This window comes from Sphaerodactylus townsendi, linkage group LG06 (assembly GCF_021028975.2).
Source record: "Sphaerodactylus townsendi isolate TG3544 linkage group LG06, MPM_Stown_v2.3, whole genome shotgun sequence".
NCBI lineage: Eukaryota > Metazoa > Chordata > Lepidosauria > Squamata > Sphaerodactylidae > Sphaerodactylus > Sphaerodactylus townsendi.
The window spans coordinates 125933370-125958904 of NC_059430.1; the positions used below are offsets into that span (position 1 = coordinate 125933370).

The 25535-nt window shown below is 49.9% G+C and overlaps 1 protein-coding gene across 1 annotated transcript in view; it reads left to right on the top strand.

The window, feature by feature from the left end:
* Positions 1-2744: 2744 nt before the first annotated feature.
* Positions 2745-25535, top strand: part of CBLC (Cbl proto-oncogene C) — a 34881-nt gene continuing 12090 nt past the window's right edge. The window contains exons 1-4 of the mRNA XM_048501712.1: positions 2745-3088; positions 13945-14091; positions 19043-19199; positions 24498-24619. Coding sequence (XP_048357669.1) covers positions 2745-3088; positions 13945-14091; positions 19043-19199; positions 24498-24619 — 770 coding nt within the window. The remainder of the gene's footprint in view (positions 3089-13944; positions 14092-19042; positions 19200-24497; positions 24620-25535) is intronic.

Here is a 25535-nt window from a genome sequence, read left to right on the forward strand (position 1 = left end):
GTGCCAAGATGGGAAGGGGCAGCCCGGTGACCGAAGCCCTTTTCCTTTTGTTAAAAAAAATGGCAGCTTCAGAAAATGGGCTCTATAGATTCTAGGTAAGATCCCTTCCCAAATTGTCTCCTTCACTAACACCGCCCCCAAATCTTCTGGAATCTCCTGAGCTGGAGTTGGCAACCTTACCTGCCTGGCCCATTGGTATACCTCTTCCTGCCTCCTCCAGAGGAGCTGCCATGAATTCCTGTACAGGTCTTGACCTGCCGAAGAAATAAATTCATGCTTTGTCTCAGCTGCACGCTTTTGATACCAACACTCTCAGCCCTGGAATACGCAAAACAATGATTTTTAAGCATGCACAGAGTGCTTGTCCGTTCCCTACTCACCAATCCCTTCCCTGATGGAGTTGGGGAAACATTTTATCCCATTTTTCCCTCCAAGAAGCTCAGAGGACCACATGTGGTTTCCTCTTACACCCTGCCTTTCTTTCCAAGGGGGACCCAAAGCAGCTTCCGTTTCCCTCCATTTTATCCTCGCAACAACCCTGTAAGGTAGGTCAGGTCAAGTTTCACGGCAGGATTTGAAACTGCCTCCATCTCCTTAGCAAAGAATGGGGAATGGGGCACCCCTTTTGAGGGTCCATAACTTTGGACCCCCTAAACCAAATTGCACTAAACTTGGGGGGTCTCATCAGGACAGTTTCCAGATGATACCCTGAAGTTTTGGTGCCGATACATCAAAAAATGCGCCCCCTGCAGGAACATCCCAGAAATTTGCCCAAGAATCTTTGTTCTGCATTGAGTTTTCTGTATTGCTGCCAATGGGGGTTGTAGGCTGGGGGGGGGGCACATTTCTGAAGGCACAGTCTCAAAACTTTCAGGGTCTCATCAGGAGACTGCCCTGATGATACCCCCCCAGGTTTGGTGCAGTTTGGTTCAGGGAGCCAAAGTTATGGACCCTCAAAACTGTAGCCCCCATCTCCTGTTAGCTCCCATGGGAAACAATGGGGGCACCCCCTTTGGGGGTCCATAACTTTGGACTCCTTGAACCAAACCTGGGGGGTAGCATAAGGACAGTCTCCTGATGATATGCTGAAATTTTGGTGCTGATATGCACCCCCTGCGGGCACCAATGTCCTGGTGCAAAAAAAAAATTGGTCGTGGTGGAGTGGCTGCCCAAGGGGGGGGGGGCATCCAACTCAGGTTTTGCCCAGGGCTACAGTTTGCCCCATTATGCCCCTGCACGAACACCTGAAACACCAGAATTGGACAACCCTGCTCTATGGCATGCCACGAGGGTGGACTCTATGGCATGTTACCCCACTGACAACGCTGCACACCCCCAAATCTCCAGAAGTTTCCAAACCTAGAGCTGGCGACACTATCCCCCCCCCTGCTGGTGGTCAAAGGTAACCTGGCAACCCTAGCTAGGGCTCACTACGCCTGGAACATCGGCCAGAAACCTAACTGATAGCGGAGTCAGAAGTGATTTTATTCCATTTCTGATCTTGCTTTTAAATAAAGATGGAACTGCGTTTTATTTCTGTATAAGTTAGGTAGGAACAAACTGTATTAGGTAGAAAGTAGGGATCATAGCTATCTTTTGTATTTGCGTCTGCATGGAACCTCCTTGGCTCAAGGCAGGAATCCACCCCTGCTCCACCTGGGCACGTCCCTTTCATTTGTAAAAACCCTGAATGGACGTTGACAAAAGGGACCCCGGAAGAAGCGCCTCCACCTGCCTTAATCCCACCAGCAGGCAGATAAGGGTGCCCTCGTCGTTAAGTTTCATTTCCTGACCCCAAGCACCCAAAGGACTCTTTTGTGTTTTTCCCACCAGTGCCTACGTCATCGCCTCGCCCTACTCCGGCCGCAAAATTCAAGAAGGCACTGCCCATCGGACTCTAATTGGTCCCCATGTGTTTGTAGATGTATGATTGGTTACTATGTATTTTGTGAATGAATGGTTGTAGGCTGTCCTGCATTCCCCCGGACTCCCGGGCGGGAGAAAGTGCATATAAGCTGTTGTAAAGCTGCTAGGCAGCGCAGTTGCCATGGTGCTGACACGTAGGTCAGCATCTCAATAAAACCTTTTATTATTTCACTATACTCGCTGTGTTGGGTCCCGTTTCTGTTCCCCTGCGCTGCCGAGAGCTGGTTGGTCTGGAGCTATGAAAAGTTACCAGGCAGCGCGGTAACATAACCGCAAAAGCGACACATGCAGGAAAAAAAGCAAGCAGAGAAGGCCAGCCTGCCCAATGTCTGCATGCTAAAGGCAGAGCACTCCAGCCAGAGGTGGAGAGAAGGGAGATTTGATCTGCCTGCCCGGCTCCTGGCACACGGTGGCAGCAGACGAGTGAGAAAAGGTGGTGGCAGAGGCAGAGTCCGGGCAGGGAAGGTGTGATGCCCCGCAGGAAGCAAACAAGCAGGTTTCTGCACGCTGCACTGCCGTCCACGGTTGTCGCTGAATGCGCCTTCTCTGGCTGCTGTGGCCACTGTGTGGTTGGGCCTCTATGCAGGGGACGAGCGTGCACAAGTGAGTGGGCTGTGTGGAAGCTGTTGACTGGTGGCTTCCTTTCGTGAGGTGGTTTTACTTCTCTGTCTGCTCTTGGCCTCTCGAGTGCTACCTTTCCTCCTTCCGTCTCCACCCTGCTCCGCTGTGCTCCCTGACGCAAGCGGTGCCCTGGTTCTCGCCCTGGCTGGCACCGAGCAACTCTTGCTAGGCCTCACCTGAGCCTCGCCCCTCTGGCAATGGCTGCCATGCCGCTGCCGGGGCCTGCCCGCATTCCCAGGTGGATCTCTGCCCACCACTCCCTGGAGAAGGCCTTACAAGGCCTGGCGAAGCTGCAGCAGCTGGCGAGGCAGCCTCGGCTGCGGCTCCGAAACAGCCCTCCGTACCTGCCCCACATTTTGTCCCAGACGCACCAGCACCTGCGACTCGTGCGGGAGCAGTCCTGGGCTTCTGGGGCCAAGCTCTGGGAAGAGGGAGGCTACTTCCTCGTCTACCTCAGCAACCTGCTGGAGAAGATTAAGCAAGCCACCCGGCTTTTCAAGAGGGACAAGGAGGAGATCTTCCAAGAAGGTTCACCTTCCAGGTAAATAAGGGAGAGAGAGAGAATGTGGGGGAAAGGATGGGGGGGGGGTTGCTTGCCCATTGCCGATTGCATGGCTCCTGCTACACTGTCCCATCTTGTGTTAGGGGTGTGTTCTATCTGACACCTGGGGAAAGCTGCACCTGTTGGATTTCAGCTTGGCAAGAGAAACCTACAATCCAGTTCACAGTCCAGAGCACCGGGACTGACTTCACTGGGTTTGAACAAGAGACTTAAAAAACCTTGTCCTGGCTTGGTATGTCCGCACAAAGCTGCACCTCTTACATTCCTGCCTGCTGAGCAGCTCCTAAGGACACAAGATCTTCATTCCAGAAGATGTAAAATGTGCGCTATCTAATAGTACCCCTAAGTACCTGTCCAGGATTTGAGATTTGCTGATGGTGTCTTGTTGCCCGCAGCTACCCTGGCTGGTAGAGGTGAGATGGCAAACTTTTTATCAGCGGCCTCTGATCAACCATTAGCTAGTCTTGATAATGGGGCTAAGTAAAAACTGTGATTAAAGTCTGACAGAGACTTCGATGGGCTAAGCATTTTATTCAATGTAATGATTTTTAACTATATAAGATTCACAAACACGCGTGGCACATAGGCGCTGGCTCAAGCAATTTATATTACCTGTCAGTAACTTGTAAAGTATGCCAAATTGTTGGCTATTGGACTTATCAAACTATTATATCTCCATAAAGCATATATATCTCCACTTTAAATCCAATTCATGCAACAATTTATTACAAGACAACCTTCTCTCAAGTCCACAATCATGTATTTGTCAAACCAACAGTGTCCATAGTCTTGAAAGGAGTTATTATGCCAATGTCAAATTGCTAGATCAGGATACAAGTTCATAGCAATGAATGAAAATCCTGAATTGGTGGCTTGAATTGCTTATAAATACCGTCCCAATTCAAGGGGCAGTCAAATTTCTCATCATTTTCAGTTGTGTATAGATTTCAATCCACTCCGTTGTACTTCCCAAACGCTTCGCGCCGATGGTTGCGTTTTCGTGTGCCTTCTTCAAGGGAAATGTTCATGCACTTGATACAAGTAACTAGCAGGTAATATAAATTGCTTGAGCCAGCGCCTATGGGCCACGCGTGTTTGTGAATCTTATATTGTTTTGGACGTAGCACATTAATTTCATGATTTTAACTATGCCATGAAAGGTGGTAGGGTGGTTTCTCTATAGGTCAACGGAGCAAGCAGCCTCCAAACTATGGGACGCACCCCGTTTGGAAAATGTATTTATCCCGTGTCTTTTGTCCCTCTGCCCTGTTCTCAGAAGGCCTTCAAAACAGATCCATGCCACAGAAGTCTCTAAGAAGTTATTTCCAGAGGCGTTTTTCACATTTTTTTAAAACCAGTTTTTAGATTTTAAAAATTTCTGCTGTTTTTTAACGGTATGTTTTCATTTCTGCAGTTTTTATGGTGTTTCCATTCCTCTTTTCATCCACTCGTTTCAGTTTAAGCTGACGGAATTTTCTACTGATGTTTTCAATAGAAAGAAGAAGGGGGAGGTTACAAATTATTTCAACAAATAAATCGATAAAGGGGTATTCTTTACACTCAGAATTAAAAAACCCAAATAATTTAAAATAGGGAAAGGGGTCTTAAGACACCCTTTTAAAATGAAGGAGATCCTAAGGATAAAATAGGCCAGGGTAGTTGAGAAATAAAAACGTTGGGGGTTTTCTTAAGGCCAGCCACAGAATTTGATAGCAGGGGATTCTCAACACATACATAAATCATTCGGCAATGCAGAACGTTATGTCCTCAGACTGTCTGCACTATCTCAAGACACAACAGACCCTATTTTCTGATCCCTGTTTTTTTTGATAATGATTATTATTACCCGTTTCTTTTCTGCCTTCACAAAATCCACTCCACAGAGAGTCAAAATGCAAAATATTGGTTGAAAAGACCATCCCTGAGGCAACCGAGAGAGCACGTGAAAGAAACTTAATGTTAAGAGAAGGAAATTCTTCAATGCCCACCAGGTTCCGGGGCAAAAAATCAGTGGGGTGGGGTGGCCAACCTATGGCGCTCCAGATGTTCAAGGACTACAATTCCCATCAGCCCCTGTCATGATGGCCAATTGACCATGCTGGCAGGGGCTGATGGGAACTGTAGTCCATGAACATCTGGAGAGCCATAGATTGGCCACTCCCAACCCTCTGGTGAAAATAGCAGTTTCAGTGGGTACTTAAAACTCCCCAGGTAAATTTCTGTGGAGAGGGAGTCCTGCGGTCAACATACCACAGCTGAAAAGGATTTTTCAGGTCTCATTTGCTCATAAGAGTATTCAGGTCAGAAGCACATCTGGACTCTATTTTTTAAACCTTCAGAGATATTTGGGGATGTATTGTCGAAGGCTTTCGCAGCCAGAATCGCTAAAGCGTTGTGTGGTTTCCAGGTTGTATGGCCGTGTTCTAGCAGCGTTTTCCCCTGACGTTTCGCCAGCCACAGATTCAGGCAAACCGTCAGGAGAAAATGCTTCTAGAACACGGCCATACAGCCCGGAAACCACACAACGCCCCATATTTGGGGATATTGTTTAACTTTTCAAAGCACATATACTCTAGAATTGCTAGTCCCTCACTGTCTCTGGCAGTTAAATCTTTCGATAGGGAGCAGGTACATCTCGTCTCTACAGCACCTACGCATGAAATGCAAGCACATAAGCTGAAAGGCTCCACAAAGGATTGCCAGCCTCCAGGAGATCTCTTGGATTTACAACTGATCTTCAAATGACAGAGGTGGATTCCGCACAGCACCAATAGAACATCTTCATGAGGTTATAAATAGAATTTGGGGGAAGAAACTTCACACCAAACTGACTTAGGCCTGTTATATTCCTCTTCTGCCAAACTTCCGCCAAAATGACTTCTGCCAAAATGACTTCCCGCCAAAATGACTTAGGCCTGTTATATTCCTCTCAACTGGGGTTTTGCAAAAATCGCTAAACCAGTTTTCTTTTAGCAAAATCCTGGGTTTGAAGGCGCTCCCGCGTGAACCCAACAAGCAGGAGACGCTTCAGTCTTCCCACCCGCTGGCCGATTCCCCCCCTCCATTTCCACCTTTCCACCCTTTTACTTTCTTGCCTCCCACCATCTGCCACGGCAAGAGGATTCTGCCCACCGTACAAGTCCCCCAAGTATGTTGTCTCCGCATGGCAGCGAGTATGACTGCCATTTCACTCATAGATCTACAGCAGGGGTCTGCAACCTGCGGCTCTCCAGATGTTCATGGACTACAATTCCCATCAGCCCTGGCTACCATGGCCAAGGTGCCTGTTGTGGGGAGAGGAAGGGGTTTGTAAGCTGCCTTAAGTCTCCTTGCAGGAGAGAATGATGGTGCATTCTTCTATCTGAGGCTGGATGGTGTCCGCAGGGTATCTAGAATATCCAGTGCTTCCCTCCAGATAAGCGTGAACTGGCTGTATCCATCAGCCCCTGCCAGCAGGGCCAATTGGCCATGGCGGCATGGGCTGTTGGGAATTGTGGTCCATGAACATCTGGAGAGCCGCAGGTTGCAGACCCCTGATCTACAGTAACATTTTCCCGATTGGCTGACCGTTGCAAGATTGTCCCTTTTCGTCTCTTATTAATTTTTGTGTGTGTGTTGAACATGCAAAGCTATTCAAGTGCAGCCAATCAGATTGTGGGGAAAACAGCATGGCTGCAAGGGTTCATTTCCGTATGCCTTCGCAGCTACACATGCGTTGAAATTTTTTTTCAAAGAAGCGTTTCCACGCAAAAGTGTGAAACAAATAACCCCAGTCATTTCCATGTGATCAAATAGCTTCCTGAACGTGTAGACGGCATGCATGCGAATGGAAGAAAGGAAAACGGGCTCACTTATAATGACCCCGACTTGTTATAAACGTGCTGTGTGGAATCCACCGAAGATTTAAATCCGTTGGAGAAAATGGCTGCTTTGGAGTCCATCTCCTTTTTCAGTTCCGCCTGTCAAACCTTGGATCTAATGCCCAAATCAGACTCTATACTAGGGGTGGCCAACCTATGGTGCTCCAGATGTTCATGGGCTACAATTCCCATCAGCCCCTTCCAATTGGCCATGCTGCTCTATACCATTGAGGTTAAGAAGCCTTTATTTGAGAAGAGACACAGGTAGGAAAAAGAAAGCCGGTTCTGGCAGAACCAGGAAACAACCCTGATATATCAAACCCTATTCCTGCTCCCCCCCCCTCCCTAGCCCAGGGGTCTGCAACCTGCGGCTCTCCAGATGTTCATGGACTACAAATCCCATCAGCCCCTGCCGGCATGGCCAATTGGTCATGTTGGCGGGGGCTGATGGGAATTGTAGTCCATGAACATCTGGAGACCCGCAGGTTGCAGACCCCTGCCCTAGCCCATAAGACAACCCCATAGTTCAGAAAGCTCGAAAAGCAAGAATGCCAGAAGGACCCAGGGTCAAAAGACTGAGATTAAGATGCTTCGCTGTGAGAGCCTCTGCACAGGAAGATGAAAGTAATCTGGTCAACACAGTTGAGCCCCTCCCCCTCTGGGCCTCACTGACGATTGCTGGGCTTCCCCCAAGATCCACTCTCAAAATCTCTAGGTATTTGGCAGCCACTGCTTTGTATAATGAAAAGCCCATGGAAAGCCACTATGGGGTAGTGACTTAGAACTGCCAACCCCAGCCTGGGATATTCTTGAAGATCTGGGGGCAGTGCCTGGGAAGCAGAGGCATACCGAGGGGAAATGGAGCCCAGTGCAAAATCTGAATTTTGCTGGCCCCCCATGTTCGTTGTTGTTTTTTGTGTTTTTAGTATGTTTTTTTCAGTTCTAGGTCTGCAAGGGGCACAGTTTTTAGGCTAGCAGCATCACAATTTCAGAGTATCTTTAGAAGACTCTCCTGATGATACCAGCCTGGTTTGGTGAAGTTTGGTTCAGGGGGTCCAAAGTTATGGACTCTCAAAGGTGTAGCCCCCATCTCCTATTAGCTCCCATTGGAAACAATGGGGGATGGGGGCACCCCCTTTGGGAGTCCATACCTTTGGACCCCCTGAACCAAACCTCACCTAACTTGGGTGGTATCATCAGGGGAGTCCCCCGAAAACTCCCTGAAATTGCTGTGCTGCTAGCCTAAGAACTGTGCCCCCTGCAGGCCAAAAACTGAAAAACACTAAAAATACAAAAAACAAACCTGAAATTTTTGCTGCCCCCCCTGGTGCGCCCCCGGTGCAATGCGCACCCCCCGGCCCCCTTGTAGCTCCGCCTCTGCTGGGAAGGGGAAATTTAGAGAGGGATTTCTCCCAGAATCTGTGGTATTCCAAAGAGTCTGGCCTCCAAAGCTGCCATTTTCTCCAGGGGAACTGATCTCTGTAGACTGGAGTTATTTCCGGGGATCTCCTCCACAACTGTACCGTAAAGTTCAGAGCTGACCTTTGGTGAAACCTGGTTCATATCCCCCACTCTGCCGTGGAACTGAGCGATGCTAGTCTTGGCCCTTCTGAGCTTCATTCTCGGGCCTACAGTGGGGATAAAATGGAGGAGGCAGAGCAGTGGTGGGATCCAAAGATTTTAGTCACAGGTTCCCTCGCCAGCCCCCCCACCCTCAGCAAAGGGGGAAGAGGCGTACCTAGGCAAACCTGAGCCCTGGGCAAAACCTGAGTTGGATGCCCCCCCCATGGGCAGCCACCCCACCATGACCCCCCAAAAAAATCTTTTTGCACCAGGTCATTTCTAAATCATCATCACATTATAGAAAATGCCCCAACTCACAAATCTGAACACAGCAATGGGGAAACACACAGGTTCTTTGATAGAGAGTGGTGAGATAAAAGGTACGAAAGGCTGAGAATCCATGAATTGCAGGACCTGAAAGGGATTAACCCAGTTCAGGGAGTGACATTATTAGTCGCAATTGCTATATGGAACCTTCACGTTCAAAGGCAGGATGCCTCTCGGGGAGGCGAGGGCGTGGAGACGGGAAAGCGGACCCAATTAGTAACCCCCTCTCGGCACACACAAATAATTAGTAACCCACTCTCGGGAACTGGTGAGAACCTGCTGGATCCCACCTCTGCCTCTGTATATTTGTTTCTGCGCAGCTATGACTTTTTGGATTTGACTCGGCCATATTCAAAAAGTTGAATTATTTTAGGGAGACTTGACATCCTATTGTTTTGTTTTGCCATATGTGTATCCATTGAAGAATTGTGAAACTGTGGTTGTTCGTTCAAAACACCTTCATTGATTTATAATATACAATATTGTGGTACTTTATGCTTATTTGGTGCAGATTTTCTTTTCTTACTGCCTGGAGGTTGACAACGCTGACCGCATTGAGGTCCCTCCCCAAACCCCATCCAGGTTTTACCTCCAAAATTTCCAGGTACTTCCCAGGTGTTTACCTTGCCCCCCCCCACACACACACACTGTTGAGTACCTGCTGGAGCCCACCTCTGAGGCAGCGGTACATAACACAGTCCTGAGGCTGTTGGAGAAAAGCAGGACACCGTGTTTTCTGTGCTGCTTCAGCAAGGCTCTTTTGGAACAACGAAGCAGAGGACCGGTTTGCTAATAAGACTGTAGGCAAAAGAACAAACACTTTGCTTGCAGGACAAAGATACGTTAACAAAGGAAGAGCCTGCCACTGTGGTCATGGTGTGTCTACGGCCTCAGGCGTGAGGTATCACAGGAACAAAGCAGGACTTCCGGCTTCTTGCATGAATGGGTGCAAAGGCCATTTTGGTCGTTGCTGTGGGTTTTCCGGGCTGTGTGGCCATGGTGTCTGGTGGGTCTTGTTCCTAATGTTTCGCCTGCATCTGCGGCTGGCATCTTCAGAGGTGTATCACAGAGAGAAGTCTCTAGACCAGTGGTGGCGAACCTTTGGCACTCCAGATGTTATAGACTACAATCCCCATCAGCCCCTGCCAGCATGGTCAATTGGCCATGCTGGCAGGGGCTGATGGGGATTGTAGTCCATAACATCTGGAGTGCCAAAGGTTCACCACCATGGCTCTAGACTGAGGATGCCGGCCACAGATGCCGGCGAAACGTTCGGAACAAGAGCTACCAGACACCACGGCCACCCAGCCCGGAAAACCCACCGCAACCTGTTGAATCCGGCCGTGAAAGCCTTCGACGAAGCCATCTTGATCATTTGGCCGACATTTCAGGGCAGCGGCAGAACGTGGGGTGAGAAGGAACCAACGTGCTTATAGGCAGGGAAGCCGACCTCCAGATGTCTCCTGGAGGTCTTCTGGAATTGCAGCTCATCTCCAGACTACCAAGGTCGGTTCCCCAGGAGAAAACGGAGGCTTTGGGGGGGGGGGGATTTGTACCCCACTGTGCTCCCTGTCCTTTCACAACCTGGATCTGAAAATCCTAATCCCAAAGGAGCAGCAGTGGCGTAGTGGTTAAGCGCAGGTGTACTCTAATCTGGAGGAACCGGGTTTGATTCCCCGCTCTGCTGTTTGAGCTCTGGAGGCTTATCTGGGGAATTCAGATTAGCCTGTGCACTCCAACCAGTGGCATACCACCTATAGGGGACATGGGGTAACCCCTGTCCAGAGGTGGGATCCAGCAGGTTCTCACAGGTTCCCGAGAGTAGGTGACTAATTATTTGTGTGTGCCGAGAGGGGGTTACTAATTGGTGATTTTGCCACGTGATTTTTGCCTTAGTTGCGCCCCTCCTCTCAGCAGTAGCGCGCAGAACTGGAAGCAGTCTAGCAGGAGGTGCACCGGCGGGCGTGGCAGCCTGCGCCTGGGTGCATTCGTTTCCCGCCCAAGGACCGGCGCAACGGCTGCGTCCTTGCCACAGCCCTGCCCAGGAATGCCCCGCCCCCAGAATGCCCGGCCACGCCCCCAGAATGCCCAGCCCAGCCCCATTGGCGCTACACCATAGTTTGAATCCCACCACCATGGGAACCTGTTACTCAAATTTTTGGATCCCACCACTGCCCCTGTCTCCGGGCGCACATAGACCTGGGAGCCAGCACCAGCTCCAGGCTGTAGACCTGGGCTCTGGGCAGTAGACCTGGGCACCTGCCGGGGTGGGGGCCACGGAAAATTCAGACATTGCCCCCGGGCTCTATTTTTCCTAGATACGCCTCTGACTCCAACACACGCCAGCTGGGTGACCTTAGGCTAGTCACAGTTCTTCGGAGCTCTCTCAGCCCCACCTACCTCACAGGGTGTTTGCTGTGGGGGGGGGGGAAGGGAAAAGAGTTTGTCAGCCCCTTTGAGTCTCCTTACAGGAGAGAAAGGGGGGGGGGATATAAATACAACTCTTCTCCTTCTTCATCATCCCCAGTGTGGCCAGCGAGGACCTAGAAACCCTACTTGTGGGTGTCAAGTAGGGTTGCCAGCTCCAGGTTGAGAAATTCCTGGAGATTTGGGGGTGCATTCTAGGAAGGGAATGGCTAGGGGAGAGGAGCTACTTTAGCGGGATGTAATCCCATAGACCCAACCAGTGATGAAGGGAGGGGAAACTGCGCCCGGGGCATGAACTGCCCTCCTGCCTCCGACACGCCACGCCCCCAAAACGCCCCTGGCCCTGCCCCCGACACGTGACTGCAACAGCAGTGCCCAGGGCAGCTGCCCCAGATGTTCCCATTGCATTTACGCCTCTGCAGCCAACCCTCCAAAGCAGCCATTTTTTCTCCAGGGGAACTGCATCTCTGTCACCTGGAGATTAGTTGTGGCTCCTGGAAATATCCAGGCCCCACCCAGCAGTTGGCACCCCTAGACAAGAGATTGGGTCTGCAGACACGGGGAGTTTCCCAGAGCAAAACGTTCCTGGTGCTTTATCGCGCCTTATCTAGGTTTGCAGCCAATCGCGCTTATCTTCAAGCCAGTAAAAACCTGCCTTGCTGATTTCTGTAGGAGCGGATCAGGTTGTGTTTGTTTGTATGTGTGTATTTTCTGGCCAGCTGGCAACCCTGCATGGAAGAGGCCTCATTCTGCCAGTTTCTGAGCCCCCTCCTTACAGTCCAAAGCTTCCTGCTGTTAAAACGCCCAGGTAGCATTGTCATAAGAACATAAGAACATAAGCACTAGCCTGCTGGATCAGACCAGAGTCCATCTAGTCCAGCACTCTGCTACTCGCAGTGGCCCACCAGGTGCCTTTGGGAGCTCACCTGCAGGAGGTGAAAGCAATGGCCTTCTGCAGCTGCTGCTCTCAAGCACCTGGTCTGCTAAGGCATTTGCAATCTGAGATCAAGGAGGATCAAGATTGGTAGCCATAGATCAACTTCATAAATCTGTCCAAGCCCTTTTTAAAGCTATCCAGGTTAGTGGCCATCACCACCTCCTGTGGCAGCATATTCCAAACACCAATCACACGTTGCGTGAAGAAGTGTTTCCTTTTATTAGTCCTAATTCTTCCCCCCAGCATTTTCAATGAATGCCCCCCTGGTTCTAGTATTGTGAGAAAGAGAGAAAAATTCTCTCTGTCCACATTTTCTACCCCATGAGTAATTTTATAGACTTCAATCATACCCCCCCTCGGACGTCTCCTCTCCAAACTAAAGAGTCCCAAACGCTGCAGCCTCTCCTCATAGGGAAGGTGCTCCAATCCTTCAATCATCCTCATTGCCCTTCTCGGCACTTTTTCTATCTCTTCGATATCCTTTTTGAGATGTGGCGACCAGAACTGAACACTGGACTCCAAGTGCGGTCGCACCACTGCTTTATATAAGGGCATGACAATCCTTGCAGTTTTATTCTCAACTCCTTTCCTAATTATCCCCACCCCTGAACCCCCCCCCTGAACCCCCCCCCCCCTAGAAAATCTATACCTACGTCCCTGGCTCAACTGATGCAACTCCCTTCGTGGGACTTTCCCCACTCACCTTCTGCTGCGCGCCGCTCTCGCGCCCCCTCAGCCCGCGTCATTCCTGGCGTGCTCTCGGGGTTCCCGACGACCCCGCGCTCTGCGCAGGGTCATCAAAAGGTGCCTTTCTTCAGCGCCAGGTGGTGCAAGGTGGTGCAAGAGCAGCAGCGTTGGGGCAGCTGCAGGGGCGTAACGAGGCAGCTCTGGGCAAACTGTAGCCCTGGGCAAAACCTGAGTTGGATGCCCCCCCCCCCCATGGGCGGCCACTCCATCATCTCCAGATGATACCCTGAAATTTTGGTGCCGATACATCCAAAAATGCACTCCCTGCAGGAACATCCTAGAAATTTGCCCAAGAATCTTTGTTCTGCATTGAGTTTTCTGTATTGCTGTCCATGGGGGTTGCAGGCTGGGGGGGGGCACATTTCTGAAGGCACAGTCTCAAAACTTTCAGGGTCTCATCGGGAGACTTCCCTAATGATACCCCCCCACGTTTGGTGCAGTTTGGTTCAGGGGGGCCAAAGTTTGGTTCAGGGGGGCCAAAGTTATGTAGCCCCCATCTCCTATTAGCTGCCATTGGAAACAATGGGGGATAGGGTCACCCCCTTTGGAAGTCCATAACTTTGGACTCCCTGAACCATAGGGACAGTCTCCTGATGATACGCTGAAATTTTGGTGCCGCTAGCCTAAAAACTGCGCCCCCTGCAGGCCAACAATGGAAAACCACTAAAAATACCCAAAAACGAACCCAGCATTTTGATGCCCCCCACAAGGTGATGCCCTGGGCAGCTGCCCACCTTGCCCAATGGGCATTACGCCAGTGGGAGGCTGCATGGTTGCCGCCCTTGCAAGTGGGGAGCGCCGCTGGACCCCGCGCTACTTTCCCGGAGTAGCGCGCAGCAGAAGGTAAGTGGGGAAAAACCCCGTGTGAGAGTGTCCCTGGAAATAGTTTCCCAAAGTCTGCAACCCTGAGATGTTGCAACCTGGGACATTTGACAGGTGGACTGAGCCCTTTTCCCCACTTATTCTTTCCCCAGGCGGAATCTGACCAAGCTTTCCTTGATCTTCAGTCATATGTTAGCCGAACTGCAAGCGCTGCTCCCTGAAGGGAGAGACGAGGGCAGCGCTTACAAGCTCAGCAAGCCCGAAGCGCAAGCGTTTTGGAGGGAGACGTGGGGCAACAGGTGAGCGACAAACCTTCCTTCTCCACCCACTGGGTTGCCCTACATCCTGCTTTTCCTGTTCCCCTTCCTGCAGTAGAACCTTGCTCCGTTTGGGCAGAGCAAGCGACGTTAGGCAGAGCCAATTCATTCTTTTTTTGTTGTTGGTCCAATCTTCCTTCCTCTGTGGCGTAGTGGTTAAGAGCAGGTGCATTCTAATCTGGAGGAACCGGGTTTGATTCCCCGCTCTGCCACTTGAGCTGCGGAGGCCTCTCTGGGGAATTCAGATTAGCCTGTGCACTCCAACACTCGCCAGCTGGGTGACCTTGGGCTAGTCCCAGTTCTTCTGAGCTCTCTCATCCCCACCCACCGCACAGGGTGTTTGTTGTGAGTGGGGAAGGGCAAGGAGATTGTCAGCCCCTTTGAGTCTCCTACAGGAGAGAAAGGGGGGGGATATAAATCCAAACTCCTCTTCCTTTGCAATAATACTTTTTTTTGTAAAAAGAGAAACGTATTTTTAAATTATTCTTTCCAATCGTAGCCCTTTCTCATTGACACCCAACCCCGTTTGCATATGTGATAAAAACTTTCCGCCCATCGGTCAGCAGATTACAAAATGCAATAGCATCAGGTGATCAGGGAATGGATTACAAGACGGGACGACCTTTGAATCTATAGATCGGAAACCCATTGCTGATTTTTGTGCAGCGGCCGATTTCCTGCAACTCAGCTGTTGATAGGGCAACTTGTGGTTGGTGTTTACTAGTCCTGTGTGTTTGCTACTGATCTGGCTGTTTTCATAAATGGACATTTTGCAGCAGCAAGAGTTTTCAGAGCGGACTGAAGTCTTTGACAGTTTCAAATCACTGCCGTCCTAACAAACTTTTTACATTGACATAAACCGAAAATTGTGTTCCATTAGCCTTGAAGCTCGTTTGAGACTAGCACACACGCAGGTCCTTGTCCGCCTAGTGGATATTTTGTACTACACAGGATTCTTATCAGTGTTATTAGGGTGTGTATTTCAGATACCTTGAGGCACTTGTGTAATGTTTGCCGTTTGGGACACGTATTATACTCACAACAAGGCTTCATTTGAAAGTACCATAATAGTCAAGGCAGGTGTACAACAGGTACTGTCACAAATATGACACCCATGCGTACCCCAACTCACTAGGTGAGTATCATTTCAACATTATCTTTCTATCACGAAGTATCCAGAGAGAAGGACTATTTAAAGAAGAGCCATTCAAGTGAAATTTGAAATCCATGAGGCCCCTTCCGCACACGCAAAATAATGCATTTTCAAACTACTTTCACAACTGTTTGCAAGTGGATTTTGCTATTCCACACAGCTTTAAAGAGCACTGAAAGCAGTTTGAAAGTGCATTATTCTGCATGTGCGGAATGAGCCTCAGTTTGGAAACTATTGTAAGAAAAAACAGTTGTGCTCCTAGAGAAGTAAGGAAAAAGAATACTTTGTACAACAATCATTGGCTTGACAAAGGACTGCCGAAATAAAAACCTAATCTAGAGGTTTTATAGCCATACCTGACGGTGTACTTAGAAATTTTTTTTGTATATTTGTGATAGAAGGATAATGTTGAAATGATACTCACCTAGTGAGTTGGAGTACGCATGGGTGTCATGTTTGTGACAGTTCATTTGAAAGTAAGCAATTGCTGTGAGCCTTCTTCAGTGTCATTTCTATTCGGTCGTCTCCAGAGGTGGGATCCAACCAGTTCTCACCACTTCTCTAGAAGCGGTTACTAATTTTTTCTGTGTGCCGAGAAGGGGTTACTAAAGCAACCTCCCTGCCCAATAGGGACTGGAGGTGCGTGTGTGCGGCGGCGCCACTGTTTGAATCCCACCACCCTTGGAACCTGTTATTAAAATTTTTGGATCCCACCACTGGTCGTCTCCATAGAAGAACAGCCAGGTATCTGCTTGTTGACTTATAATCCATTTTGGAGGACCCACAATGTTTCCCTTAACCCGGGTTTTTCAAAAAACACCAAAATCACACACTTAAAAGAAAATATCCCGGGCTGAACCTGCTTCCGTGCCAAATTGCTTTATTTTTCCCACCCTGCTGCCATTTCTCCTGCCTTCCCCCTGTGATACACCTCTGAAGATGCCAGCCACAGATGCAGGCGGAACGTTAGGAACAAGATCCACCAGACCACGGCCACTCAGCCCGGAAAACCCACCACAACCAGTTGAATCCGGCCGTGAAAGCCTTCGACAATACATTGAAGCTTTGTTTGTTACTGTGGGTGTTTCCTTCCTTCACCTTTCTCAAGCTCATTCCGCACAGACAGAATAATGCACTTTCAAACTGCTTTCAGTGCTCTTTGAAGCTGTGCAGAATAGAGAAGAAGAAGAAGAGTTTGGATTTATATCCCCCCTTTCTCTCCTGCAGGAGACTCAAAGGGGCTTACAATCTCCTTGCCCTTCCCCCCTCACAACAAACACCCTGTGAGGTAGGTGGGGCTGAGAGAGCTCTGAGAAGCTGTGACTAGCCCAAGGTCACCCAGCTGGCGTGTGTGGGAGTGCACAGGCTAATCTGAATTCCCCAGAGAAGCCTCCACAGATCAGGCGGCTGAGCTGGGAATCAAACCCGGTTCCTCCAGATTAGATACACGAGCTCTTAACCTCCTACGCCACTTGCAAACAGTTGTGAAAGTGGTTTGAAAATGCATTATTTTGCGTGTGCAGAAGGGGCCTCAGAGTAGAGGCTGAATGGCAGGGATTTTTTGGCCTCCACATTAAGAGGTGTGTTGCGGCTATGGCAGCTTTTCATTGTGAGACATATTGGCCCTTTCCACACGAAGTACCTACAACGAACGTTTTCACCCCCCCCCCCCTTTACCATGATGTATGTCTGCATTCACCCCCTCAGAACGATTCATGGCGGCCATTACATCATGTTTTCTCCCTTTTCTTGAGTTAGTTGGAGAATCGAGGCTTCGGTGCCTCACAGATTCTTGCTGCGATTCTCTACACCTTGTGCGCTCGATGCTTCGAAGAACGAGTCCCACAGAATTTTAAAAAACAAACAGACATAGTGAAAATAAGCAGGCGAGGGGTGAGTTCAGCGATGTGACAAAATGGCTCCGAGGAGGAGAGCCAAGGTGCATAGGAAACATTGTAAATAGATCACACAGCACGTGCAGCTGTTTTGAAAAACGTTTCAACCAAAGAACCGTTTTGAAAGGCGATTAGCTGAAAAACGTTTTGAAGATGGAAATACAATGTTTTCGGGACCAAAGGTCGCGGGGGAAACAAGGTGGACCTCCATGCAGGAAATGTTTTATTCCCTGGCTTTTTAAAGGGTATGTGCAGAAAGGGCCATTATTATGCATTTCTCCTCCTCCTATCTTGGGGTTTCCGCTTTTTTACTAAGAGAAAATGGTCCCTCGGAAGAGAAGATCGAAATATCCTGAGTGAAACAGACACAGGTTAGCCTTTGTCAGCAACATTCCAGATGTCTTTGGAAAGCATCTATTCTCTGGCATCTAATGCTCGACTGACAGAGGCCATGGGAGTTTAATTTGGCTATCATATCTCTGATGGATCTATCCAGTGGTGGGATCCAAAAATTTTAGTAACAGGTTCCCATGGTGGTGGGATTCAAACAGTGGCGTAGCGCCAATGGGGCTGGGCGGGGCACGACGGGGGCGTGGCCAGGCATTCCGGGGGCGGGGCATTAATAATTTCTCTGTTACTGTAAAAAAACTCTTACTGTAAAAAAAAAGTTCCTAATTTCCAGCTGGTATCTTTCTGTCCATAATTTAGACTCATTATAGCAAGTCCTATCGTCTACTGCCAACAGAAACAACTACTTCTCCTCTAATCGACTGCCTGTCAAATACTTAATACTTTCAAATACTTCATTTTGTTTCTAGAAATCAAAAGAAGGAGACTTTCCTTAAACAAGGAACTTTACCATATTTCTAAAACATGTTTTTAAAACAGCCCAACAGGGAGAATTATCCCGTTTTCTACCTTCGCTAACCAGCCACATAGGAAACAACAGGACTGTATGATTTTTGGACCTAATGGAATTTCTAATGGAAAAGCAGACCCAATTAGTAACCCCCTCTCGGCACACACAAATAATTAGTAACCCACTCTCGGGAACTGGTGAGAACCTGCTGGATCCCACCTCTGGATCTATCCTTTATGGATTTGTCTAGCTCCATTTTTAAAAGCCAACTTTGCTACTGGCCATTCCATCTCCTGGTGCTGGATTCCCTAAATTAACTGTCTTTTAGTAACTTGGGGCCCTGCCAAATTACCACATCCCTCCCAGGACGTATCTGCAAATCAAACTGGTTTTATAGTCATTCTGTGTCTCCAGGGAATGCTGGGAATTGTAGCTCAACGGAAGCACTCTGGAGAAAAATCACCCAACTACAGTTCTCAGGATACTTTGGAGGAATTCCTTCTAGCTATACTGATACAAACCATCTAAGTTTGCTTGGTAGGTATATTCCATGTGTCCAGAGGTGGGATCCAGCAGGTTCTCACAGGTTCCCGAGAGTAGGTTACTAATTATTTGTATGTGCCAAGAGGGGGTTACTAATGGGTGATTTTGCCACGTGATTTTTGCCTTAGTGACGCCCCTCCTCTCAGCAGTAGCGCACAGAACTTGAAGCAGTCCAGCAGGAGGTGTACCAGCGTGCGTGGCAACCTGCGCCTGTGTGCATTCGTTTCTCGCCCAAGGACCGGCGCAGCGGCTGCCACAGCCCCGCCCAGCAATGCCACGCCCCTGGAACACCCAGCCCCGCCCCTGTTGTGTCCCACCCAGCCCCATTGGTGCTACGCCACTGTTTGAATCCCACCACCATGTGAACCTGTTACTAAAATTTTTGGATCCCACCACTACATGTGTCAAAGGCAATATCCTCAGGTCCACTCTCAAGTTTGAAAGGCAGACCTGTCAAACTGTCTCCGTTTATGTTCTCTTTAGGAGCCTGGTATCCTGGTCCGAATTCCGAGAAGGACTCCATCGGGTGCATCCCATGGACCCTGGCCCGATGGCTATCGCCTTACGGTCCACCATAGACCTCACATGCAGTGGACATATCTCCATATTTGAATTCGATATTTTCACTCGCCTCTTCCAGGTACTTGCAAAGTCTGGGGACTTATGTGCTTGAATTATTGCCAAAGGGGAGAGATTTGCCCGACTTCTGACTTTTCAGGTTTAAAAAGAATGAAAATAAGGAGGTGGGAAACAGCCTGGCGTTTTCGGGAAATCCCTTTTGTGTGGATGTGTGTGGATGCCAGCCTCCAGTTGGCACCTGGGGATCCCCCAGAATTACAGCTCCTCTCCAGAGAGCAATTCCCCTGGAGAAAATGGATGCTTTGAAGGGTAGACTAAGGTCGATTCCCCACTGGCAGAGTCGACCTAGGTTCAACCTAGGTTTGACTTAGGTATTCCCCACAGCCGCTGAGTTCGACATGGTTCCGTCCCAGCTTCACTCCCTCAAACTGTCAAATTCCGACTCCATCAGGGAGGTACAACTTTTTCAGCGAACCTAGGTCGAACTCAAGTTGAAGCCAGTGGGGAATCATCGAGGAACTGTTCCCTCCGGTCAGCCAATCACAGTTCAGTGTTTTGGGCATGCTCAGAACGAAAGACTCGTGGTGGGGAAAAGCGCGCCCTTTAAAAAAAATCCTTCTTGTATATGAAGCGATGGCTGTACATATAAACAGCTCATGTTTACACGCAGCTTTTAGCTACATAGAGCACTGGTTTGTGGCTATGTTGCCGTTATGTAAAAAAAACAACGGACGCACGTTCATGTTCCCATGGTAACACAACAGCCAATCGGGAACAAAGAGCAGAAGAGGCGCTGAGATGATCCCGCCCTCTGAGCTCAGCTCTGGTGGGATGAACTCGGCTGCTGTGGGGAGTAACAATGGAGTCGACCTAGGTCAGTTCCTTTTCAGGGAACCTGGTCTAACCTAGTCGACTCTGCAGTGGGGAATCAACCTATATGGCTTTCTACCCCACTGAGGTTCCTGTCTTCCCCAGGCTCCATCCCTAGATCAATAGGAGTTTCCCAAACTACAGCTGGCAAACAACCCTCCCCCCCCCCCAAAAAAAATCTTCTGCTGGTGGCCACAAGGGACGTAGCAACCCTAGCTTGAACCTGAAAGCCAAATTCTGTTTGGGGTATGGTGTTCTGCATTATTATTTTTTAACCATGTTTCAGGATCTACCCTTTCCAAATCTGCAGGCAAGATTCACCATTTCCAAGAGAGGCCAACCTATGGCACTCCAGATTTTCATGGACTAGAATTCCCATCAGCCCCTGCCAGCATGGCCAATTGGCCATGCTGGCAGGGGAATTGTAGTCCGTGAACATCTGGAGTGCCCGCAGAGTGCCCACCACAGACTTCAATTGGGCTTTCTGTTATGCCCAGCTGGCTCTGTGGTAGAGGTTTCAACAGGAGGCACTGTGGTAGTGGTCTTGCTCTGGGCGAGGGCACTTATTTCCTGCAGGGCTGCTGGCGTGAGTCTCCTGAAAGGAACCAGCCAACTTTGCTAAAGTTTGCCTGTGATGGCCAAATGCTGTGGGCATCAGGTTCACCTTCAACTCGGTGCCCACAGCATTTTCCTCTTCCACACACATTTTAGCAAATTGGGCTAAAATTTTGGAGAACTCAGCCCACAGGCTTTTATGTGCAGGAGCGGGGAAACAAAGTAAGCCTTTTTGGGGCCCATAAAATTGAACTCCCAGAAGCTAAGCCTGGATGCTATTACCAGGAGGGCTTCCTGGAGCCACCTTGAAAGTCTAGTGCCTCTATCTTCAAAAATGTGCAGCCTGCCTACACACTCAGAAATTCCCCATTGGCTACAATGGAGCAAAGTCACTGCAAAACAAAGAATCTTGGGCAAATTTCTTGGGGTGCCTGGAAGGGATGTATTTTTAAAGCTAGTGACATCAAAATTTCAGAGTATCATCTGGTAACTATTATTATGATGCCACCCAAGTTTGGTGAAGTTACGTTCAGGGGTACCAAAGTTATGGTCCCTCAAATGGGTAGCCCCCATCTCCTGTTAGCTTCCATTGAAAACAATAGGGATGGGGCACCCCCTTTGGGGGTCAATAACTTTGCCCCCCCGAACCAAACATCACCAAACTCAGGTGGTATCATCAGGACAATCTCTGGATGATACCCTGAAATTTTAGTGCCACTAGCCTTAAAAATGCGCCCCCTGCAGGCCAAAACGTGAAAAAATACTAAAAATTTTAAAAACACACAAACGACCCTGAAATGTTGGCACCCCCCACGTGACCAAATGGGGGGCGCCTTAGCAGACCAGGTGCTCAGGAGCAGCAGCAGCAGAAGGCCATTGCTTTCACATCCTGTACGTGAGCTCCCAAAGGCTCCCAAAGGTGGGCCACTGAGAGTAGCAGAGTGCTGGACTAGATGGACTCTGGTCTGATCCAGCAGGCTCTTTCTTATGTTCTTATGACTCCTTTGCCTGCTAACGTTTTTTCTGAGTCAGCCAAAAGGAAGCCGGTAGGCTTTTTATTTTCAAGGCAGCCCCGTCTAGTAATTTCTGAAGTTCCACCTTCGTGTTTCAAGAACTGTCTTTCGATCCTCTTGGAATCGGCGGGTTCCGCAGGCAGAGGGGACAAACCGGCAGGGCTGTCTACGGCAGCGGAACCGTTTGTTGCCCCTCCTTTGCATGCCACCGCTCCACTCCCTCCCCTTGCATGCCACCCTTCTCCCTCCCTTCCCTCTCCCTCTGCTAGGGTGGGCGGGCCATGTCCAGATGCTGGGCCCCCTCCCTCCCCTCCTTTGCATGCCTCCCTCTCCCTCTGCTAGGGTGGGTGGGCCATGTCCAGATGCGAGGCCCCCTCCCTTCCCTCCTTTGAATGCCACTGCTCCCCTCCCTCCCCTTGCATGCCACCCTTCCCCCTCCCTCCCTTCCCTCTCCCTCTTAGCACTGGGGTGGGCGGAACCCGTAATCCCGAATGCAGGGCCCCCTCCTCCCCTCCTTGCATGCCACCCCTCCCTCCCCTTGCATGCCTCCTCCCCCTCTGCTAGGTGGTGGGCCCATGTCCAGATGCAGAGGCCCCCTCCCTCTCCCTCCTTCTTGCATGCCACTGCTCCCTCCTCCCTCCCCTTTGCATGCCACCCTTCCCCTCCCTCCCCTTCGCTAGGGTGGGTGGGCCATGTCCAGAGGCCGGGCCCCCTCCCTCCCCTCCTTTGCATGCCACCCCTCCGTCCCTCCCTATAATGTATGCCCTTGCTCTCCAGATATCAAAGGACCAAAGACCAAATAAAATAAGACCAAGTAAAATAAGCAAGTCTGTCAATGATTCTTTTGGAGGGAATGTATACAGTCAGAAAATGTTCACTTTCTGGTCTTGACCTTTAAAGATCAAGTCACCCTGCAGTCTGTATGTTCCTAAACTGTGATCTATCAACAGACTAATTTTGGTTAACTCTGGTTTTGGTTTTTGTTTTTAATTTACATGCTGCTTTTCTCCCAGCTTGAGGACCCAACATGGTTTTCCACCTTATTTCCTACCCCTGCCATTTGATCCACACAACAACCATGTTAGTCACTTAAATTTTAACAACTGGTTCTGCCGAAGTGGTGCGAACCTGCTGAATCCCACCACTGGCGGGATGTCAATCACTGATCAAAGAAAAATAATTGCAAAAATTCTCTGGGGATGAGGGGAGGTGGTTGTCATGGCGGGGGTGAGGTGTGTGTGTGTGCGTGTGCGTGTGCGTGTGCGTGTGCGTGCGCGCGCGCACTGGGGCATGAAAATGACAGCAACATGTGTGAAGGCAGGAAAAATCCTGTACTTTCCCATTCACACCATATTCAACCGATCTTGACTGTCATATTCCAGAAATCAGTTTATTGCATCAGCGTAAACGAACAGGTACCCTCCAGAGTTTCTTTGCTGGATCTAACATGCTTTGGGGCTGGCTTTTGTGCAGAGAGGATTGAGCATCTGTTGCTCGCTGACCACAGAGCAGGATGTGGTTCATTGAGGTCAGTAGCTCAAGGCGGCCAAACGTGGGCAGCAGGACGGAGGGGGGAAGGTCAGCCCGGAGAGGCGGAGGAGCAAAGTTTCCATTGACGATCAACGGCAGGGACGATTTGCAAGTCCCTGGCTTCTATTGCAATGCTGTACTCAGGGTTGTTTTTAACAGAAAGGTACCTGCAAAGATGAGAGCCAGGTTCGAGTCCAGATACACCTTGGGGCGGGAACAAGATTATTTGGGGGTATTGATCTCTATTGCCCTCTAAAGTGCTACTGGACTTGAGTCTAGCTCAGGGGTAGGGAACCTTTAACACTCAAAGAGCCATTTGGACCCGTTTTCCACGGGAAAAGAAAACACTTGGAGCAGCAAATAATTTTTGACAGTTAAAGTAAAGATAACACTATATATATATAGGGGGGTTTTTTACCTTTTACTCCGCTCATTCTGAGAAGCGCATGGATGCGCCCGCCCTGCTGCCTGCAGGGTGGGCAAGGATGAAGCCGGTGGCTCGGTCCCACCGGCCGCCGGAAAAGCGCCCGCCCCGCTCCAATGGGGGGCTGGCTACGTGAGGAGGGGAAGCTCCCGCGAGCGCGGCTCCAGCCGACGATCGGCAGTTGGTGCGCCCCACCCTGCTGCCTCGCAGTGAGTATGCGGTGGCAGCAGGATGGGGCCGGCGGCTCGGCTCGTGGAGCCACAGTGCAAGGGCAGAAGAGCCGCATGCGGCTCTCGAGCCGCAGGTTCCCTACCCCTGGTCTAGCTCCTCTGCTGCTGCCGCCCAGCATGGCTACCCTCCAAAACTATGCAAACATAAGTTAATTGGCTGTGCAAAATAATATATAAAAATTGAAGTGGTTAGTAGGGGGAAGGTATCTGTGGCCAAGTCCTGGGTTTAGAAACCAGATCCACCAAAATCGTCCACTACATTTTGCTAAAACCTCGGTGAATTCCTGATCTCTTGGCCCTTTGCTTTCTGGCAGAGTATCTGTGCTGTCATTTGCTAGGGTTACAGACAGAAGTCCAACAGGGGGAGCTGTCCCTCACCCCCGTGCATGTGCAAAGGGAAAAGCTGCACCGGTTGGATTTTTGCCCACCTTGCATCAACCAAAGATACGGGAACCAGGTCGCAAAAGAGAACCACCCCCGCTTCAGTGACTCGCAAGGGTCCGGGCCCAGTTGGAAAGACATCTTTCAACGGGCCAGTAAGGCGAGATTTGCAAATTTCAGACTGCAGGGGAGATTTTCAAATTTCCAGTTCAGCCAAAACCCTGAAGCATTTTCAAAGGCAGGTCTCTCTTTAGGGAAAAGAGGGGAAAAAAAGCTGTTTTTTTGTGGCCTTACGTCAACTCTGCCAGCCTGTAAAAATAGCTCTCAACCACATCCTGGTCTCTCTTTCCCTGTAGCCGTGGCCAACACTATTGAAGAACTGGACGTACCTCGCCGTGACGCACCCCGGCTATATGGCCTTTCTCACCTACGACGAAGTGAAGGAACGATTGCAGGCGTACGCCCCCAAGCCCGGCAGGTGAAACAAGGCCCTTTTACTCTGCTCTTGTTTATTTGTTTGTTTGTTGGTTTATTAAATTTGATGTGCTGCCCACCCCAAAGGGCTCTGGGCGGGGCACAGAAGATAAAATGCAGGGGCGTATCTAGGCAAACTGGAGCCCGGGGACAAAACCTGAGCTTGCCCCCCCCCCCGCCCCCCGCCCCGGCATAGGTGGCCACCCTCCTTTATGACGACCAAACAATGATTTTTTGCACCAGCTCACAAAACACCCCCCCCACCCCCAACAAAACATGCATGGCTCTCTCCCCACTACTTTCCTAATTGTGTCCTCACACCAACCCTGTGAGGTAGGCTGCTAGCCTGAGAAACAGCTCCAAGTTTTCAGTGCGCAAGGGGAATTAACTTTTAATCATGTCAATCTCACAAGTCACCCCCCCCCCATCTGAAGGTTTACCAAACAAACGTCAGCATCATCTTCAGTTCTGCTGCTGCTTCTGGGCTCCTTCTGCTCAGCTTGCCTTTTCCTGTGCCTGCTGGCACCCGGCTGCCAGGGAGAAGGCTTCTGAGAAATGCCACACTTAATTTAAGGCGAATAAGGCACGCTGGGTCAGAGGGAGGGGAGGCTGAGCTCCCCAGTCCTGCTCCCTGGGGAGCCCAGTGGGATTTCTCCCCGCTTCCCTGTACACAGAGTGAAGCGAGGGGCTACGACAGGCACTAGGAGCAGTCAGCTACTACAGTGCCTTCTTTCTAGGACTTGCTCAATCCCTGCGCCTCTAGTAGAGAGGATGTTTTGGCCCCATCGCGACCCCTCAATCAATGCGCCCGGGGGACAAGGGGTACCCCATGTCCCTAGGCAAGTACGCCAGTGATAAAATGCCAATGAAACCAACTAAATACAATCTCAGAATTGAAACCCAAAATATTGATACAACAC